The 23,004-nt window shown below is 39.4% G+C and overlaps 1 protein-coding gene across 5 annotated transcripts in view; it reads right to left on the reverse strand.

The window, feature by feature from the left end:
* The window catches only part of MICU1 (mitochondrial calcium uptake 1), a 208,726-nt gene that overhangs the window by 112,733 nt on the left and 72,989 nt on the right, over window positions 1-23,004 (reverse strand). For 3 of the 5 annotated variants that reach the window (XM_048856880.2, XM_048856881.2, XM_075130910.1), the window contains exon 5: window positions 19,483-19,526. In XM_048856880.2, the coding sequence (XP_048712837.1) occupies window positions 19,483-19,526 (44 nt within the window). Of the gene's footprint in view, window positions 1-4,538; window positions 4,605-19,482; window positions 19,527-23,004 lie in introns of all 5 variants that reach the window. The other 2 variants (XM_075130908.1, XM_075130909.1) reach the window with 1 other exon arrangement.

Here is a 23,004-nt window from a genome sequence, read left to right on the forward strand (position 1 = left end):
ATCCTTATAAATTAAAAGTTATGTGAATGGGCTAAAAGCATCCCCATAAAATCTATTTTTGAGTTAAATCTCCTCAGAAATACAAATCTTATAGATAGAATATTTTTGTATCCTTTTCTCACTTGAGTTTTGCTTTGAGTAAAGAACATAACTATTTTTAAAAACCTACTTAATCTACTATTATTTGTCAGAGGTTAGATATAAACATGGGAAACTAATGCATGCTACCACCATGAGGCCTATTCTGATCCCATTCAAGTTATTGGGAGCTTTAACACCAATTTCAGTAGAAGCAAGAACAAAGTCCATTTGCCAAAAAGAGATGTAATTTTGTACGATGGGATGTTCAGACTCTTCCATTGTTGCTGTTTTTTGAGAAGGAGTGAGCATATTAAAAAAACTGCTGGTATTTCTAATTTGTATTTTTGTTCATCATGTATATTTTGTTGTCTTCCACAAAACATTTGGAAGATATTCTCCACAGAGGTGCTAAAAGTTTCGAGTTATTTTAAATGAAAGATTATAACCTGCAGAAGTTGATTACCCGTGCTTAGGGAAAACTTCCTTCTAGGTTTGAGCAAGTGGATTTTTCAAGAGACTAATGCCAAACATAGGTGCCCACCAATAGTTGAGCTCTGTTGTTCTGCAGACATCGACAGGGTAAGAATTCAATACCCATTTTAATGAAATGCAGTCAACTGGTGCTAGAACAAAGGGTAGACCACACTTTGTTAACATAAGAACATAAGAATGGCCATACTGGGTCAGACCCAAGGTCCATCCAGCCCAGTATCCTGTCTACTGACAGTGGCCAATGCCAGGTGCCCCAGAGGCAGTGAACCTAACAGGTAATGATCCAGTGATCTCTCTTCTGCCATCCATCTCCACCCTCTGACAAACAGAGGCTAGCGACACCATTCCTTACCCATCCTGGCTAATAGCCATTAATGGACTTAACCTCCATGAATTTATCCAGTTCTCTTTTAAATTCTGTTATAGTCCTAAACTGGGTTTTAAAACGGCGATCCCATCCAAACCAGCAGGACAGAGTTTAATAGTATCTGAGGGTAGAAGGAGAACTGTACCGACTATCTGTTGTGAAAGATACAGCCTATCAGATGTGCCAGAAATGAAAGAATCTCCAAGGACTGGCTTTCTTGTATGGTTAGGGTTTAGCCAAGTATGCACATTGAAGATAAAAGGTTGAAAGTTTAACTGAGAATTACCGGTGAAGTTGAGAGGAACGTGTAAGAGACAAATAAATGGAACTATATCCATATATTTTACAGTGTGACTTAACAGAGGATTTTACTGGGCCTTTTTTGCATTTGTTTGCTCACCCACCTGAAAAGAAAAATGTATCAGTATCTAAAACTAATGACAATTCTAGATTCAAAGTTGCCTCAAGGATTCTGAACACCACAAGCTATGAGAAACCATCACATGGATTGTTTAAAACTTTTTGAAATGCTATAAAGCCTATTGACATTAAAGGCACAAAATCGATACCCAATTCTCTCTTTATTAAAATATATTTCCTCTTGTCTATAAAGCTCTGACTTCTAGTCAATGCCATCAACACCTTTTGTGCAGTCTATTTTTTCTGCTGTTTCATTACAACATAGCATGAGTTATATTACAGCTGAAAGGTTAACATGAGGAATTAAAACAGAGAAAACTGACAAAGAAAAGCAAAATTAAAACTCTTTAGGCAATGAGTCGTCTTTATAATTGGCACGATTAGTTACTGGTACAACTTCAGTACAACCTTCAAATTTCATGTGCTCAAGTTAAAATGATTAACCAAGAATTTTCAAACAAATTAATTAAAAGTCAACCCTATGTAAAATACATTAAAAAAACTGAGCAACCAGTTAAGATCATACAACATTGCCTAAAGAACATTCATAGGTGGGAATTCGCAAGTGAGCAATGCACTGTAAAAATATTTATAATAATTTTTATCAAGCAGTGAATCACATTAGACACAAGCACACAAACAAGCATACATAAACAGATACATTTACAAATCAAATACATAATTTATTTCATTACAAACAAGTCTGTGTATATTCCGTGAACATGGGCTGGAGGGATAGTTCAGTGGTTTGAGCATTGGCCTTCTAAACCCAGAGTTGTGAGCTCAATCCCTGAGGGGGCCCATTTAGGGGTCTGGGGCAAAAATTGGGGATTGGTCCTGCTTTGAGCAGGGGGTTAGACTAGATGACCTCCTGTTCCCTTCCAACCCTGATATTCTATGTAACAAACTCAGTAAAATTTTTATCAAACAGATTCATACCGTCAATTGATCTTACAAACTTTGCTAAACATTGACCATGCAGCTGAAAGGTTTATCTACATTTAAAGAAGGAAGCTCAGTCTATTCCATAAAATTTAGGCTTTCTAGCAACAAGCAGATCCAAGAATGACAATTTAATCTAATGGAAGAAAAAAAAAAAGTTATCTTAAGGCAACTAACAACACTGATGTATGTTCTTGCTTTCCAGAGTGTTGTGTGTGTTGCAATAAATACCAGAAAAGCAATTCCATCATTTAGCCAGGAGTTTTGAGCAGTCATTTTGGTACTCTTTTCCCCTAAGGCAAACACAGAAAAATATGGAAATTGTTTCCCCACCTTTATAAACTCTGTCAAAAGCCTGACAAATACAAGGTCAAGAAAAATGTTTGATTTTTCTTACTCTGATCTCAGCTAATGAAAGTGGAAGGGGGCAGGGATATTGATTTTTTTCCTTTTTCTCCTTAAAGGAATTTTTGATTTTTAGTTCTCAAGTGACATATACAGAGGCTGTAACCAAGTAAAGCATTGAGAAATATTATGCAAGCTTCCTCTCATATTCTGCCAGTGCATCTTGATGTTGACTTGCCACACAGCTAGGCCCTGGAGAGGTCTGGCCCTTTCTTGAGCAAAGACTGCCAAATAATGGGACAGCTTGCAGTTGCAGACAAATTCATGTCAGCTAAACCAAATCTAAATTTAGGTTTCCTGTAAAACCCAACTTGGTACCTTTCCCCCACCTCACTTTCTATACCCTCTGGAGGTTTTTGTTTTTTTAAGTTGGGAGCAAAAAATCATATCCTTCAGGACTCACTCAGGAGAGAAGTCCAGAGTGTTAAATAAAAAGGGACGTGGTGGTGAAGTCACAGGACTGGAATCTTCTGGCTGACTGCCCAGTATAAGCATCTGCACTGCCACCCTGTTAGAATGCCAGTGGAGGGGCAATAAGAGAACCTAGTGCTCTGGCTGTTGCCAGGCATGATTTACAGTTAAACTATCAAAGTATACACATCATCTAATATTCAGATAAATGAATATATAAAGCTGTATCTTTTGACAGATTTACTTCTGTCTTCTCCGCAAAGTCAGAGAGTTCTGTGAATTTCACTATTCACCTCTGTTGCATTTAAAAAGCTAATCTAAATAAACCCCTGTAGCACCATTTCATTTTGCATTTCAAAAACTACTTAACGAACAACATTTAATGTGCTGCTTTTGGAAAAAAAGTACTTTGGCAAGTCATTTAAAATGACAGTATGTATTTCATCCTGGGGGATGTAAACATACATTCAGCAAGTTTATCCATGCAATTAATGCTTATGTTTCAATACCCACTTCGGGCTCATGTGCATCAAAAAGTTGTGCATCTCAAGCAATCGCTTCACAGTTTTCCCCTTCCAAAACAACAAAGCATAGTGCATGTAATGAAATTAGTAATTTCACCCAGAAATTAGATTTTTTTGTTTGTGAATTAATGACAGACTATAGCTCAACCTTATCCATTTTTGATTTACAATAGCTGTTGAGATTAAGTTTTTGTTCCCTTTTTAATTCTTTAACATTACAGAAATTGTGTATCCATCTATGAAAAATGAATGCTTAAGATACTGTAAATTTCAGCTTGCTGTAAAGCAAATTCCCTTTCATTCCCAACTGACCACCTTTAGTTCTATGGACTATTTAACACATACACTAAAACGTTATAAACTTTTCTTTCATAGACAGCCATGAATATTCACACTGGAAAAAAAAAAGACTTAGAAATGTTTTGGTTTGAAGCTTTACAACAATCAGCGTATTCAGGATCAAGACTGAAACAGTATCTCTCATCTGTCTCAGAGGACTAAATATTGTAGAGATATTCTAAATCTGTATCAATTTTGATGTCCATTAGGATAAGTTACAGCATACCAGCCTTTGCTCTGAATTTCCTGGATTTTGTAGTTAGACCTTCAGCATTTTTGCATTTTCATTTATGATTTTCTGTGTTCTAGTTTTAAACTAGTACTACAAAAAAGAAAGCAATTTTTCACAGATATTTATGGGCATCAAAGGGACATTTGTCAAACAAACTTCTTTCTAATGGAAAGCCAAGTCCCTTGCAGAAGTCCCATGGGGATGATTTTCTCTTTCATTTCCTTTTTAGACAAATTGCTTGTGTTTTTAAAGTCACTGTTTAAGGTTCTCTGAAATCACATCCAATCAATACCAAGAACATTCACAAAGTTACATAGCAATATACCTGTATACCGTACACAATTAGTTCTGGCGTGCTGCATGGTATTTTACTTTCCTGGGCCCCTCCTGACTGGCAGCGTCCATTTAAATAAAACAAACAGATAGAGATCCTGCTATGAGCACAGCTAGACCAGGAAAATAGGCAATGTTTTAGAATCATGTTAGTCAACACATTTTAATTAGCACATTTTTCATTTCCACATAGCATCTAGCTTAGACCAGGATAGACTCCTTTAAAAATATTAACTGATCTTGGTCAACTCAATAGTGCTCAGCAGCATTCAGAATGTGCAAATGTGTCTCCTATTTTCATAGTCTAGACAGAGCCTGGGTAAATGCATATTGCTTACTTCAACCAGAAAAACTCCTTCACAACCAGTGCAACCTAGATCTGTGTAAACTTTTAAGACAGTTCTTCTGAAAGTGAATTTGAGCAGATATTCTGTAACAGTACCTCTCTTGGAGCATGTACAAAGATATACATGTATATAAAGGACAGTTATGAAATTCCCAGGAAGGTTATGGGTTAAATACCCAGTGGCCATGTTTTCAAATATTAATACCAAGGACATTTTATTTCTGTTTTCAAAATACCAAAAGACTGATACTACATAGTCAGATAAAATGCTATTCAAATTCTAAAGCATCAAAGCCATTTAAAGATTTATAAGTGGCACCCATCACCTTGGCACCTGACTATCCAGTTAAAACAGCCATTAAATTAAAAAAAAAAAAAGTCCTTCAGCTTGAAGAGTCTAGAGGCAAAACTATGCAGATCGGTCCTGCAGTGTACCCTGAAGCAAGGACAGACAAAATTATATTATATATATATATATCTCCCATTAATTGTTTTTTCCTTTTTATTGACTTTTTAAAAAGCAATATATTTCACAACCAATGTTACATAAGGGTGGTCTAGTTTTTTTAAGTCTGAAAATAAAAAAAATTGCTCAAGCTTAGTCTTATGAAGCATTTCATTGAATAGTGAATTTTGTAGTTGAGTTTTAAGCCTCTGCATATAGTGAGAAAGTTTATTATAGTAACACTATCCGCAGGTTCTAGAATGCTCCTGTTGTATCTTCATATAAACAAAAACGGGTTCTGAATGTCAAATTCAGAGGTATCAGAATATTAAAAAGTAGCTTAGAAAAGTTAGGAAAATACCCACTCGCGTGTTCTTTATTTTAGTCAGGAAAGCACTTTGGCTTATCATCTCTGAGTAGCACATACTAATGGAAAGAATTTTAATGTAAATCTTTTATCTTTAGGATATATCTGAAGATGAGACATAAAACCTTTCCCTGGGCTTTCTTCCTCTAAATGGGAATTTAGACATTTTCAGGAGAATCAAGAATTAAGCAGCTACCATTACTGTTGGTGGTCTCCTGAGACTGGAAAAAGAAATTTACAGATACTCCTCTCAGTAACACAGTAAATATCCGTCACTGTTAAACAAACCGCACCTGAAATGCAAGGCCAGCATTCTATGCAGTCAAGAGAAAAAGCGCAAACTTTCCAAGACGTTCACAGGCAGCAGGAACTGGACATGCAAGGGAGAAACCCCTGCTAGAAAAGCAAGAAGAAATGCCTCTGAAAAGGGACAGTCTATACTTCGATTTCCCACTGGTGGAGCTCCCCAGGACTCAAAATTGATGCAAACTTATGCCATTTTAACAAGGCTTATATTAGTATATCAAATACACACTTCCTTTTCAAACAAAGTTATTTACTCTTTGGTTTAGAGCAACATTGCGCCATCATTGCAATTTAGCAATAGTTGCTTAAGAATAAAGTTTAATTTTCCACCATTAAGCTATTTTTAGGCTATAGGTGCCAACATTTTCAATGTACCACAGGGTACTGCAAAAACATCACACAAAGAACGTAACAAATACAATCTTTCATCTGTGAAGGGATATTACTTTTCACCCATCTAAAAGGACCAACAACTCAGTGCTGCAGGTACTGTTGGGCTTTCAAGATTTCTCAGGACTGATCAAAAAAAATTGGTCAGTGGTGAGAGGTTCTAGTTTATCAATTATAGACCTGTCTTCACATGCCCTTATTAATAATTTTTTAATTATAAAAAATGATAGACTTTATCAGAATGTGTGCCTAGAACTTTGAGGTGAAGAGCTTTTCTACTGCCAAGAACAAAAGTTCCAATTCCTGAACTCCCTGCTTGGTGATTTAAGAGAATAAACCCACTGGCCTTTCTGGTCTCCTCCTCATGCTAATTTGGAAAGATGTAAAGAAAGGTGTAAAGATGCTGCCTAATGTAAAATGTGCTAAGCAGTATCTCAGAACTGGTCTATAGATAAATCACATCCAAAAAGTATGTTAAGGTTGCAAAATCAAAAATTAGGAAATGAAAGTACTAAGGTTGACTATGCAACCTTAGTTTGATCCCCTGGTGCATTGCAGTGTAGTTGTAGCAATGTCAGTCCCAGGATATGAGAGAGACTAGGCGAGTGAGGGAGTATCTTTCATTGGACCGACTTCTGTTGGTGACAGAGACAAGTTGGTCCAACAAAAGCTATTATCTCACCCATCTTGTCCCCCTTGCGCAGTTGCATCTGATGAAGTCTTTAATTATGAGATCACATACTATTTTTTCCAGCCTCATTAAATGCACAGGAATGGGCACTGCTCAGGGAATGAATCCTGGTTAAGGCTAAGATTTTGTTGTGGTTATTTTTAGTAAAAGTCACGGACAATAAACAAAAATTCACGGAAGCTGTGACCTGTCTGTGACTTTTGCTGCTGCGGCTAAATGGTTTCCCCCGCCACAATGGTGGCTGGGAGCTATTGGGATCCCCCTCCACCCACGGCATCGGGGAGCTGCAGGGTGACCATATTTTCCAAAGAGAAAATGGGACACCCCCAGCCACTCGCCCGATGTGTCCCCCTCCCTGAGGCTGTCGCCCATCGCTGGAACTCTGAGGAGGGCCCCCTTAGGAGTCTGTCACCTGTCGCTGGAACCTTGCAGGGGGCCCCATCGCCTGTCACTGCTGTCACCTATCACTGGAACCCTGCCAGGGCCCTGCTGCCTGCCAGCTCCTGAGTCCAGCAGCTACTGGGGCTAAGCAGAGAATGTCATGGAGGATCTCTGGAAGTCACGGATTCCCTGACTTCCATGACCTCAGTGACATAAACGTAGCTTTAATCAGAGTTGAGTAGTGACTGAAACTGTTGTCTTTAAGTTCACTGCTTATTTTTAGTTGGGAGATGAGTATTGAATGAGAGGGAACTGCCGGAAGAGAAAGGACAGTTTCATGGTTAAGGAAGTTTAATGCTGCCCTGGAGAATTGGATTCTATCCACGCCTTTGCCTCAGAGCTCCTTTGTGATGCTGGACAAGTCACTTCAACCACACTTTTCAGAGGTGGTGGTCACTTGCATGTTCCTTATATTCTGGATTCCCACAGTGAGGCCACATCTGCAGACATGCTGAGCACACACAGCTGTAACTGACATCAGTTGGAGCTGTGCTCTGAATATACATGCTATAAAACGCAAAGTGCTCTGAAAAACCAGGGTGTAGATATCTCAAGTTAGCATCTAAAAGTGACACATTTGACAATATTGATCTTTAATGTGTCCGTGCCTTAGATTCCCCAAATGTAAAATGTAAAAAATCACCACCACTTTACCTCAGAGGGGTTTTGTGAAGATAAATTCATTAACATTTGCAGTGTAATGTGTAGTGATGCATTTACTTGCTACAGCGATGACCACTATAGGAAAGCCAAAGAGGAAAATAATAATTCTGTATTGAGAGCAGGAACTGAAACGTAAATAAGGCCTGGAGCCACACAATGAATGAAGAAATATGCGAAAACTACCAATTCACAGAATGTGACAGGGAAAAAAACCAGTGTGTGATCCTATCGTTAAAGGATATCATAATGCATACACACAAGGGGGCTGAATTGCATATGAAACCTTAATTCTGGTACTTGCTAGCTTTTGCATGCTTGACTTTGCCACCTTAACATTCTTTTAACAGTTTTTTAAATGTAATTTCCTTTACCAGTGGATTTCATGGCTATTTTCTGTCAGCAGAGAAATGTAGCAATTCAAGACTCCTGGATTCAACTGCAGACTCTGGAGGAAAGAGTGCACTCTAAAACCTCAAAACAGGGGTTGGTGATTTGAGGGGAAGGTCTCCATGGGGCCCAGCATGTAATTGGAGGCAGACCATGAGAATGTCTCCCTGGGATTGTCAGATGTTCCTGAAATTCTCATTCAGAGAGATTTTGTGGCCAGTGTTTCTGGGGCAGTGGCCAGGACCCCTCTGCACCTGGTATGGAAGCGCTCAGTGGTACATAGTGGGCACCTCCACCTCCAGGGGCACAGATGAAGCTCCACCCATTGTACAGAGGTACAGGAGCTTCACCTTTTAGGAGCCATCATCTCCTTGAGCTACCATCAGTTCCAGGCTCATTCCACTTATCCCAGAGGTCCCTACGCTAGAAGAGAGGATTGACTGTATTGCTCCAGCAACTATGCATTGCAGAATCTGCCATCCTCACAACTGCAGAGGAAGCTCAGCAGCCTAACCTTGTTCAGTGGCTCCACGTGCTAGGCCAGGGCAGCTATGATAATCATGTGCCCAACGCCTACTCCATGGAGCTGCCCACCTGTTGGAGGGACCAAGGTATGTCTCTGCAGTCCCCTGCAGGATACAATTCAGAGGGGGGAGGTGAGGGGGGGGGCAATGCGCTTGAGCCCCAGATAGAGACAGGCAGGGCTAGGCAGATTTGTTGCAGCCTCTGCCCCAAACTCTGGTTGTGTTGGCGATTCCCCAGTGACCAATTTGGTTCCAGGGAGCAGGCAGCCTGGATCTGGTTTGTGCATTATTACATGCTCAGAACTCTGCCCCCTTCCATTCCCACCTGAAAGACCAGGATCCTGAATTTGTAGTAGTGTTTATGTCTGGAGGGTGGGGGTCTGTGCCCCTCCTCCTATCTATTGCACCCTTACTTCTATCCAAATCCAAAATCATCACCTGGCTCCCAGCACGCAACTCTCCTCCCCCGCTTTCCAGCAAAACCACACCCTCCCACATCCAGATCGCTTCCCTTCTGCACTTAATAAAACCAAACATCTGTGCACACACACTAGCTCCTGCTGGGCTCAGTCCTCTCCCGCTCTGCCTCCTGCCGCCCACTCCACCATCCTGCTCCTCTTCTCCTCTGTCCTCTATATTCAAAGCAAGCTGCTTCCTCCTCCTCAATGCAGCTTTGGGCCAGGCAAGGAGAACACAGGTGAGTCTCTCCCTGTTCTCAGTTCCTGTGCCTGCACCACAGCAGCTCTCAGCAAGCAGAAGGAGCAACCTAGAGTCCTGCTCAACCTAAGCAGCTCTGGGATGGAGCATGCTCAGTGCAGATGGCATCTTTGGAGAGTTTAGTAGCCAAACGCTAACAAATCTCTACTGAGCATGAGCAAACTGAGAATTTTCAAAGCTTCTTACTTGGCCAAGTTTTAGCAAATTTTCAAAGAGATGACAAAAGACCTATCCAGGGCAACTGCCAGATTTCAGGCCCTTGCTCCAAAGCAAGGAGGTGCGAGAGCTTGTTAATGAAACAGCTGGAAGAAGTTTTTTTTAACATTAAACATTTTCCCCAATCTTGTTCTCAGAAACAGCTCAATGGTTTTAGCAGAAACACTAAAAAAAAGAAAAAAAAAGGAGGAGAAACCTGAGGCAGCCCACCGGAATGGATAGGTCAGCAAAGTTATAAGCCCCTGAAAATAATGGAAAATGTCAAGCAACCTTAACTACAGGGGGCACTATCAGCTCCACCTATAAATGAAGAGCTAAACTCATTTGAGGGTAAGAAGTCTCCAGCTTAACATGTTATAACTGAAATCCAAGCTATACCAATACAAAGCTCAATAGCATTGTTAAGGGGTTGACCAAATTTCCCTTCTTAACACCTGATACAGGGGCTTGATAACTCAGCTGTTTAGATGGCATGAGTTTAGATGGCATGAGTTTAGATGGCATGAGTAACAGAACAAAATAACTTAAATCTAGAAATTAAAGTCACCTGGACTTTCATCCTTCTGATAAATAATCGTATATATAATCAGTTGTGCCTATTTCATAAAGCATAGTCTTAATTTATTCAAGCGAGTCACCACATTGTCCCTACACACAGCAATTTATGTAGCCCACTATCAGACTAGTGTAAGTTAGCGTACTCAGAGACTACTTTGTTTTCTGGGGACCCTATGAACAGAACTCTCCACTCAAACACTAGGAAAAGCAAGTGTTAGAACCTTAACACAGATAATTGCATTTAAATCAGAGACATTTTCTGTTGTTAGGCTGCTCTAACTCCTTCTGCAGAGCTGGCTCCAGGCACCAGCGTTCCAAGCAGGTGCTTGGGGCGGGAGTTGGAAAGGGGTGGCAATGTTTCCGCAGCAGCGGCAATTCAGCAGCAGCTCCTCTGTCCCGCTGGCCGCGGCGGCAATTCAGTGGCAGCTTCTCCCTTTTGCCGTCTGCGACAGCGGTTTTTTTCACTGCTTGGGGCGGCAAAAACTGTAGAGCCAGCCCTGTTCTGTACCACAGCACGGAGATCAGAATGATATAGGGCACAAGGAATGCTTTTTAATAAGGCACAAATAGTAACTCAGCAACAGAACACTCTTCAAGAGAGTGTTCTTCCCTATTCACCTCAGAAGGGCTCTCCTTGAACTCTGTAGCTGGCTGCCACCTGAATACCACGCATGGCATTACTCTCTTGTTCTACCTGCTCATTCCTATTCTGGGTATGGGTCTCTCTTCAAGAATGCAAAGTAGAACAGCTCTCTGTTGTCCGTCATTTCCTTTTCCCATAAGTCATTTTATAAAGTGTGGTCTTATTTATGAGTTATTTCTTGCTAATGTTGTAGCTACATAAAGTTAAAAATGCATGCAAGTGTATAAAACAGTCTTTTCAAGATCCATGCACATTCAAATGCCTGCAATTTCCCTTAAAAACATTTTGCCATTTACTTTTGGTTTGAGAAATGCCTGTCCATTATCACAGAATGAAAATTATTCCATGGCTTGGAAAGGAAATTTCATTTTCCATCAATGTACTATTGCACTGAATTCTAACAATGTAAGTAAATCCTAGCCTGCAAGAGGAGGTACCAAAAAAGTAAGAAAACAGGCACTAATATCTTCTGGTTCTTCCAGATGATCGGTTTCCATGAATAACGACACTTATTAAAAAGTTACTCGAGGGACTGTATTCTCATTGGCATGATTTAAATTTTAATATTTTGAGATAAAAATATCTATTATTTATGTGCTAAATAAAAAGGACACAAATTAAAAAATACTTTAAGGGAGTGGGGGAAGGCAGACGTATACACTGTCCCTTTTTAAAAAAAAGGTGCATATTACGGGTTTTGAAGCGCAAACTGTTTAAAGCACATGCTGACAAGTCAGTACCTGCCAGAAATCCTGATGAGAGGGGAGAGGGTTAGAAAGAGGGAAGAAAATCAGGGAATGTTGGTTACAACAAAAACCAAAACCAAAATTAAAATAAAAATCCCACAAATATTACATATTATGCAACATTGCAACACAGCAAAATCAATTAATGACATCAAGAACAAAATCGCTCAACACCTAGGAACAGGAAGTAAGGAGCACATACAGCAATCAGTAACATTCAGGAATATTTGCCAAACAAACCCAGTGAAAATGAATAAAAAAGTTTGTAATACAAAAAAGTAATAGCAAATATTTCTAGTTTTGGCAGAAAGTAATTATGTCACAGACTGTTGGTGGATAGGGTGAGAGAGGAAAGAGGGAGCACACACTTGACCCATACATGGATGCAAAATAATCCTCATAATAAGGGTTTCCACAGGGTTGTTTCTGTGCCATGCATATACAATTTAATATAAGCAACCAAGCATTTTCTTAGCCTTAAAGATTTTTTTTTAAACACCAAACTGAAATAATACCTGAATCTAAAGATTCATACATTTCAATGAAAGGATATATCTTCCAAGTACATTGTACAAGCATGAGAATTCACAGGTCAAGATACACAAAGGCCACATCAGCTGGAGACCTTATAACTACATGACTAACTGATTCAGCTCAGAGGGCATCAAAGTTTGGCTTATTTCAGGGCTCTGTATTGATAATGATCGCTAAGATTATTGAGCAAAACATAACCAGCTCCTCGGGCTAGAAGCATGTTATGGTCATTTGTGTATATAAAAGCATCGGTCTTTGATACTTGGCCCATAAGCATTTCAGAGGAAGGGCCTTGTCTTCTTACATGTCCATACGCAATGTGAGCATCAAACATAATAGTAATCTTAATTGTAGAATAAAAGGGTTTAGGGGTTTGGTTTTGGAGGATAGAAGGGGAGAAAGGAAGTAAGGAGGCAAGTGAAGAAAACTTGGGAACATACAACAGTATGAGGTTAATTACAGTATGGATAGAAAAGCACAGTGCAGGATAGAAATATCTGCCAGTGCCACTATTAGAAACTTTCTGATGTTTTAAGTCAATTTTCTAACCTTATCTGACCCATTCCCATAGGATTCCACTGATCCTGTTGTGTTGATGGGCCTCCTTGCCCACAGATGGCTAAGCAAGATTTGCTACTTTCACAAGGCAGACAGACACACAGCCGGCCATCGGCGGAGCCAGGAACACAACTCAGGTCTCCTGATCCCAGACCAATGCACTATCCACTACACCATGTTGCCTACCTACTCATTCGTTTATATAGATCACTGTAATCAGAAGTGCTTAGACAATTTAGGAATCTCATTTTCAAATCTTTAAATGAGACTTAGGAGTCTAAGTCCCATTTTCAAAAGTAACTTAAGCACTTAGGAGCCTAAGTCATTAGGGGCTTTTGAAAACATTACCTGTTGTATTTAAAGTTATTCAATCTACCGCTTCATTATATTAATCCTATTTAATCTGGGTCCTGGGACATGTGATCTTAAAGAGACAGTTGCTTTGTGGTGCTGACATCTTTCAGATGCTGCGTAATTCCTTATTTTATTCCCCCACTTTCCACCCTCTGAAGCCCCCAGTCAAGCACTATACAACATTATAAAATCCAATACAAAAATAAAAATGCTTCAAAAATGCAAACAACTATATTACAAGGATAGGACAGAACTGAGAAGGGCAAAATATGGGGTAGGAAGGAACATATGTAGTCAACAGTAGTCATACACCCAAACCCTTTTCAAAATAAAGTTTGATTTAAAAAAAAGTGGTGAGATTATCTGAGATTGATGCCCCCCACCACAGCAAAGGCATGACTGCTTGCCAATATAAAATGAGAGGCTACATAGAGACCTCTCCATGTGAGGCTTAGGGGGGTATTTCAGATATAACTGGGTGCGGCACGCTAAGAGGTTGAATTTTCTCCTACATAGCAGTAAGTACTGTTGCTTCAAGATTTGGTCAAGAAATTTGCTCAATATTTCTAAAGCAAAATGTTAGACTTCAGGTATTTCACCATCCAATTTACTTTATTATTATTTCCCTGTAAAGCATCCCAATACAGTACTTGAAAAGGATGCTTAGAATAACAACAAGTAACTATAATGTTTAATACCAAAAGCAACTTTCCTATCCCATGAGAGTAACTAATTAGAGGGTGTCTTACATCTATAGCATTGATCAATATAGAACTGTATCTGGAGAATAGAGAACATGGAAATATGAATCTGGATAGGAGTTATTTAATTCCAAAGTAAAATAAGAGTCTATAAAAGCCTTTGTAATTACTTATTGCCTCCTTAGGTCGATGATAATTTAAGGGTATACCATCATTGACAGCTTGCAAGCTTTTGTTTATATTCAACTACACAGGGTAATTTTCCCGACAGGAGGTAGAAACCGCTACTCAAGTCTATTCCATACTACAGCAATATTCTGTTTAATTCTTTCCCCTAAAAAGACTAACAGTTTCTCAGAAGTGTCGCAATTTAGCCTTGTCTCCATACATCTGAAGAAGTGGGCTTTTTAACCCATGAAAGCTTATGCTCAAATAAATCGGTTAGTCTTTAAAGGTGCCACCAGACTCCTCACAATTTAGCCTTATCGGTGAAAACACTTGATTGCAGCACAAAATCTACAAGTAATTGAAATTCAAATGCTTCTGCAAAAATTCAATAATATTTTAAGATAAAAACAATTAATCTGAAATATCACAATCCCTACATCTTTGGAAAGAATGTCCGCTGATGCTGTCCCTCTTTTGCTGACTCCTCAAATCTGTCCCATCACACTAGGATTCCACTGATCCTGCTGTGTTAATGGTTCTCCTTGCCCACAGGTGGCAGAGCAAGATTTGCCCTTGTCATAGGGTAGACAGATATCTTCTACCATATGGGCACACTATCAGAGTTAAATAGTATCATACACTTTTCTCTTTGAGAGCTGGCAATTTGGCATGAAGATTAATTTGAGTTTAATTCAAAAAAAATCTCTCAAACAGAACGTATTAGAAAAAACAAAAATTGTTTTTCAAAGAAATATCATGTTTCTATGAATGATCTGCTAACAAAGTGCATGTCTTGGTGCCTTTCAGGTTCCGTCTCCGTACAACCACAGACACGCTCTTTTTACAGGCAGGAAAAATTTCCTCCCCCAATAAGCATTTGCTTTACACAGACACAATACAAGAGAGAGGGAAAAGTGATACAACATAAAAAGCCAGGTGACTGAGCAGTTATGGTTAGATAATTCTGAGTGCTTTTATTAAATTACAGATTAGGCTATATTCATATTATAATTTGAGCTAAATTATGAGGTGAGACTTGAGAGCAAAAGTGAATGGTTAGCAGCAGATTAGCCAAAAGAGATAAAGCTTAAGAGGGGTGGTGGGAGGGAGGAAACACAAACACACACACACACACACACACATCACCAAGCCAGCTTCTTCCCTCCCTGTACAAACACTCGGTAGGCTAGCGCCCTGAACACTTAAGCCCTGCTCTAGGTGAAAGAAAATTATGCAGCTGTGATTTGGTCCATCCTCCTTGCCAAAGATTTTGCTGAATGAATGCCTCTAGGGCTGCTGGTCTCCGGGGAGCAATGTGCAGATTCAAATTAAATGCATTTTGCTCCTGTTAATGAAGAGTTGTGCTTGTCTCTCTCCCCACCCTTCAATTCTCTGAAAAATTATCCCTAGTTGGGTAGAAGTACACTGCACCCACTACAGCATTCAGCCCTATGCACAGGAAGACACTTAAAACTCACAGAGCTGCAATAAAATACATGGTCACTATCAAAGACTTTTGGACTTGACCAGTTCCAGTGGCCTATCAGGGTATGGCTACACTGCTGTCAAGAGGTGCGATTCCCAGCAGGAGTAGATCGATTCATGCTAGCTCACTGCACTGCAGAACTTGCAAAGACTCCAGCTAGTCATCCAAGTTCAAGCCTGCCCAACTCCTCGGATCTGAACTTGGATGACTACCACCCATGCTGCAGTGTCCACACTGCTATTTTTAGCATGCTACCTTGAGCTGAGCTAACACTAGTCTATCTGCACTGGGAATCGCACCTGACAGCTGCAGCGTAGACAAACCTTACAGAATTGACTTCTAATTTTACAAGAATATTTGTGAAAAAACTGCTGATACAGATGATTTCCCAGTGCAATGACATTTATCTGGAACATACATGCAGAAAATTTACACTGAATCCTTAACCTTTGTTTTACAGTGTGTAATTAAAATGCATCTGACTACACAGCTGGGTCTATTCTTATTGGCACTTGCTCTAAATTAGTATTTACATAGAGCAAAGGCATAAATCTTTGTTTATAACTAACAATAGTTCTATTTTCTACTTTTGTTTAGCCAACCTCTAGTTTACAGAGTATCAGTACTTTGGTACCACTGCTGACTTAAACCTGACTGCTCATTTTCTCCTTTCATGTCAAAGGAAAGAATACATTTCAGATGGAAAAAGTCTATTCTCTCCTCATCGTGTCTATATACCGTAATTCTCATTAACGTTAATGGACACCATGCAAGATGCTCAAGGGGACAACCCACCTCTCAGCCTTCTACTCAAATTCTCCATCTCCACCAATGCACAAAATAATACCTGCATACGAAGTCATGGCTTCACCAAGTTAGAACTGTATCTAAGGAGAAGATTGTATCCAGTTATAAAAAGTGCTTTGATATTTCTTGGGAAGCCAATCAGGGAGATAAATGAATGGAAACAACAGATGAGAAAAGATGCGAGGACTAATTTTATTCCTTAACCGATACCAACATAACTAAAACGTGAATGAGTGTAGTTTGTTTTATGATGCCTGAATCAACATTTGAATGAATTTGAGGTGACGGTGCTTTCTTAACTGAAACCAGATGCAGATAATATGAGAAAACAAGATCTAGGAGTGACTTCACTCCTTACCCAGGCTCCTCTGCATGACTGAGGGAGCTCCAATATCTCCTTGCTTTAACCTCACGCCAAACTTGATCCCCCTGCCATTACCACTATCCTCATAACCAAAGTCTGTTACTAGTGCTCCTTAATCAGAGAAGTCTGACAAACATGAGCCATTATTTCCTCCTTTAAAAAAATGATCCAGAAGCATCATGCTATATCAGCCCCTGCAATATACCATCATAAAATTAATGTGGTCTGTTGTTCTGCACAGTACTACTAACAGTAGTCCACTACACTCTCCACTTTACAACTCTAATGACTGATGTTAAGACTTATTCTACCATCCAATGTATTTTGCATATATATCTAGGTATAGCATCTACACAAACGTGTTTATATACATAATTTCAGTCTGCAACAGAAAGTCAGAATGGAGGATGGTCAGTGCAGGGAACAGATGCTAAGGGCCAGCATAACTCAGAACATTTCAACCTGCACTAAGACCACCAGTTGTCACACATTCACCATGCTGTATGGCAAGATTGGGTGTGTATATTGTGTAAGAGCAGAAGTCTCAAGTAGAGCTGGTCTGAAATTTCCTGACTTAAGTTTGTTGGGAAATGCAGATTTCTTGTGTTTCTATGAAACATCTCAGGTTCAACAAACTTTTGGCAAATCGAAGTCTGGAAATGCTAGTGTCCCCATCCCCTGGGCATTCAGCTGGGCAGCTGGAGAGACCTGTCTTCCAGGTCCATGGCTCCAAGGCAGCCTCACCATGCAGACTACCCCAAGATTGGGGAACCTGGTTTTCATGGGGTCTGCAGCTCCAAGGGAGCTGCACATGCCAGTGCTTCCAAGCTCTTTCCCATGAAGCAGGGAGCCTGAAGTCCTGGGACAAGCTGGCCCAGGAGTCTGGATGGTCTGGTGTCCCCAGCCATCTGGTGTCCTATGGCTGTTTACAGAGTGTGGCTGCCCTGGAGTCATAGTCCATGAGAGCCCTAGCAGCTGCTAAGTGAAATTCAGATGCTTGTCAGTTTCATCACATCTACTAGTATGACTAATAATGTCAATTTCACTCACAGCTGTCAGTGTTCCAGGGAGCAGATTTTGTTTTAGAAATATCATAGGTCGGTGTTTTCAAAATGAACTTTTTTTCCCCCCCAAAAAATTTCTGGCTCGTGGAAAATTTTCCATATAGTTTGTATTTGTTCAAATCTAAACAAACCCAAATTTCAAAATCACAAAATTTCCTGCAAAGTGGAAATCCCAGCAATAGGCTCAGCAGAATAAAAAGTTGAGTTCAGCAAACAAATTGCTTCTGCTTTGAGACTTTTACCCTGTATGAGGGGAATAGAATGTACAGTACTCAGGAACAGAGGAACTATCACCCAAAATTGTGTGAAACTCAGCATTTCTTTCTAAGAAATTTTGGTTAGAACGAAGACTGACAAGAGCAAACTACTTATTGTCTATTTTAAAGCAGAATAATGTTCTACTGCTTGGGTAAACAAACACATGTATGCAATAAGGAACAAAGACCAATTATTTGTTTACTTGCGTTGCTTTTTGTCCATCCACCTTCTCATGAAAAATTAAAATAAAAATGAATTCAACTGAATGGAAAACATGAAAGTAATTTAGATTCATTTAATCCCAAATTGTGCAGGGTTTGTTTGTTTTGTTTAATTATAGATTCATATGGCAGGACTTTCTGGATATGTTTGGTCACATTCAAACATTACATGCCAGGTATATCATTCAGCAATGAAAGGGTCAAAAGTTACCTTCTTTGACTCAAAAATGGTTAGATTTTAAAGGAATTTTGTTGCAGATGAAGTGACAATTTTGCTAAATTAGTGATTGTTGTACAGTAAGTTGAGTTAACAGGAAGCTTGTATACTGTTCCATTTTTATGCAGCCACCTTCTAAGGTAGTATAGAGTGCTCAGAATTGTATAAAGGAATATTAAACCAAATTACTTTAGATGAACAACTATCCACCTAAGTAAATCTATGTTATATGTTTGTCTTAGATAACACAGCTTGGCCCTCTCAGTGTTAAAAAGTTCAAGCAGTCTTTTAACCATGTTACCCACTTGTGTTACAGCTCTGGGCCAAATTCGTTCCTGGAATAATTTCATTGATTTCAGAGGATTTACAGCAGGGAAGAATATGGCTTCAGAGCTATAAAATGGCTAGGTTACTGTGTGGGTCCATCCATACAGGCAGACCAAACAATGTTATAATATGATCAGCATATAGCAGGTTTCCCTCTGAAATATGGTACTCCTCACATATGGATAATGCTATCAAGTTTGATTTTTACACATTACAATTCCCTCTCCCACCAGCAGGGAGGAGTTATTTTGGTTCTATAAGCGTTAAAACAAGTCTTTATTCATTCCTTCCTATTCAGACAAATAATAAAAAAATACTGCTATGTTCTAGCTCAAACGAAAGACAATATTTATTTCATTTGTACTTACACACAATTTTAAACAGAAACTCAAAGAAGTTATAGGTAAAAAGACACCATAGATTTAAAGTCTACTCACCTTTCCATCATACCGCTTCACTACAAACTGATCCAGACCTAGATCTGAAAGAGGAAAAAAGATTTTAAAAAATACTTTTAGAGCAGAGCTTGAATATAAAATCACATAGTTCCATGCTTCTCTTTTGATAAGGCATTTAAAAGAAAAAATAGATTATGTGAAGGATAACATGATTAGAAAGCACAGGGAGAGGGAAGGAAATCAACTGTTATCTACATGTTTTTTCTTAGGGCTCAAGAAAGGTGTCTGATTCACAGCATTGACAAGGAAAACCTGTTTAGCCACAGAAAACATACAAAAGGGACAGTGACACCACCCCATCTACCACTATGCTCTACTAGTCCTTTTGTACTACTGACCTAGAAAAAAAAATGATTTCTACGCCATTACCAATCCTTAGCTAGATATCAACTTGTTTCCATGAGACTGGCACTTATAGTGTAATTAAAAAGAATTATTTTTAGGTTATGCAATCCTTTTTGAACAGATTAAAAGAAAAGGCCATTGAACTGAAATCAGAAGTGTTCCTCCCAGAATTAACAAAGGTAGACCTCAACCAAAAGTCAATTTTGCCAGCTTTTGTGTGGTAAAGTGACACGTGAATGGTCTTGGACATAAAAAGGAAAAACAAGGCCGCTACTGTACATTCAGGAATAAGCAAGTGCATTAACTAGAAGATTTTCATATTAATGTATTCCTCACATTGTGTTACCACAAAACAGAAGGATCTTATTCTTAGAAGGAAAATAATATTTACAGGGTTGAGAAAGAAGCCATCTTTCAATCTACTTCTACAGTGTAACCAAGTCTATGCATAACAATGAAAGTTTAATAGTCAACATGGAAAGACTTACAAATGATTTGTACAACAATAAAAAAATACATTCTGTAAAGAGATTTAGAGAAGTGGAACTCCTGAATGACTGGGTTATTGAGAATTGGCAGTAATTCACACAAGAGTGCATAGACTGATTTTCAACTGTTGGTTTGACAAACATATGCTAGAAACCACACATTTTCAGCCAGTGGTTTAAATAGCTATCAGATCTTCTTGTTAACCAGATTGGGAGAAGGAAAGGATTGGAAAAGAAAGAAAAATATAACTTGTCCAGGAAGGTGAACAATAGATTACTGTCACCTATTTATGAGTAAAAGTGAAAAAAATGCTTCCCATCTACTCAAAGATTCGTAATAGTCACAGAGCAGAAAATGGAGCTGTTCATCACTTCAGGATGATCTCTTTGACCTTTCTGAGACAATACAGTAAAAATTCCTGTAATTAATATCATAGGTTGAGTGAAAAATTAGAGAATTGTCAGATGGATTGCTGGATTTGTGGATATTAAACTGAGGAATCACTCTTGATATTTGTGTGCACTCCAAAAAACAAACGTACACACTTATATACAATGTGCACTTTCAGAAGTTATACTTCCTTAAAGAATATTGCTCCTAAGGTTAGAAGCATACATACAGCATGATTAATGCTTATGAATTTCTGCAAACCCCCTCCTTCAGTAAAAACGTTACTTAACTGGATATGATAACATCAGGCTCCCATTGCTCTTTTAGTTGTTGCCAAACTCAGAATTGAGCCAGCTGACTTCTGTGTTGGAGACCTATTCAGACACTGATGACTAAAACTGCCTAAGGAATTAACTGTATCCTGTAAGTTGCAACAATGGTAGCAGAAGTTGACCACTAGCTCCACTTTTAGTGTTGTTCGTTTTCAATTTTTGCCAATTTCCATTGATAAATGACTAGTTTTTTATTAAAGGAGTTCGATTTTTACCAATTTGCAACCATTTATCAATCCACTCAGTATTTTTTTTGAGCACTTATTTTTGTTAAACACAAATGCTTTACATGATTATGTCCTGCAACGCTGAGATTGAAGCAGTTCCACAGTGTAAAACTCAGAATGGAAAATATCAACATTAATATCACACTATGATTGGCTTGCAAGGAGACATTACCTGCCTATTGCTTTGCATCTGGTTAGTGTGGCACTGAATTTAAACAATCAATCCTCCACAGATAAAGATATGTAACGCCCCCGTCCATCCAGATACCTCCTTTAGTGCCAATCTCTTTACAGGGTTGGATGGATGGGCCTGAGTTCTTCTGGATTCCCACACAGCCAGTCCTGCTCTTTCTGTGGCTGGCTCCAGACTACTCCCAAAATGGCTTCTCCCTTCTCCAGGACTCCCTGGGGAGGCCATCTCACCACGTATTGGTCAGGCTAGCTCTTCTTCCTGGGCTTTCACCTCGTCAATCATTTCACTCTGCCCCTTCCACTGAGCTAGCACGCCTGCAATCCTTCCCCAAACTAACAGTGGCCCTTGTAGTTCTACATAGCGTCTCTCTTTTCTCCCTCTTGGTTGCCCAGCAGACTCTGAGTCTGCCCTTGGCTCCCCATTCCTACCAGGGACTACCAGCACACAAAGCCCCAGGGACTAGGTAAGTTCCTTGGGGATTACAGATAGATAAGGTAAAAAGGTAAACATGGGGCAAAAATGCAAATCTATGCCTGAATACCAGCAAGCAAATCAGTGCTCAGAAATTTTCAAGAAAAGTAAAGATGGGAATGAAGAGGATGCATTGCACTGCAAGTACTGCAGCACTGAGGTCAGTCCTTGTGCTGACAGAATAAAGGAGCATGTCAAAGCAAGTGACACAAGGAGTTTAAAGAAGAAAGTGAGCTTCGGGATAAACAGTATCAGGAGCTTTCACCAGGGCTTTAATGAAAGAGGACACAGCACGATTGTGTCAATGAATTTGTGCATGCTCTTTGTTTCGCCAGACAACCGCTGTTAATTGCGGAGGGGCCTATTGCTGACTTTGTTCAACAATACGGTCCAGCAGCAAAAACCCTTCCTAATGCAGACAACCTCACTGGTAAGTATCTGAAAGAAAATGACAATACTTCAGTATCCAAACTGATAAAACGAATTGATGGAAATCTGGTGTCTAGGCTGATTTTTGACAAGTCTCCTGATGCTTTGGACTGTCTGATTCTTGGCCTTTAGTTTTTGTTATTTTATTTCAAAGCAAATAAACCCGCGTTGTTTTGTGCTGATGTGACACTCATTCCCTCTGCTGACACTGTTTTGTCAACGCAGCAATAACTGACATGTTTGAGATGTACCAACTAACTTGGGAAAATGTGTCCACAGCTAACACAGATTCTGCTTACTACATGGCTAAGTTTGCATGGGAGATTAAACTCAATCAGAAACTGGAGCTTCTACGTATGAGCTGTCCTGCTCATCTGATAACATTGCCCTGTCAACAGCTACTGCTACAGAAAAAATGAAAGACATGAATCTTGCATCGTTGGATTTGGGACCATTTTCAAGCATGCAAACAAGTAGAAGGCTTTGTTTTACACAGTGTGAGATGAGCACAGAGCCGGATGCCGATTACCTACCCTTGTTGTGCCACACCAGTGGATGAGCTTGTAATTAGCTGCCTGTTGTGTAAATAACATGTGGACTGTGCTAATATGTCTCCTAGATCATC

This window comes from Caretta caretta, chromosome 7 (assembly GCF_965140235.1).
Source record: "Caretta caretta isolate rCarCar2 chromosome 7, rCarCar1.hap1, whole genome shotgun sequence".
NCBI lineage: Eukaryota > Metazoa > Chordata > Testudines > Cheloniidae > Caretta > Caretta caretta.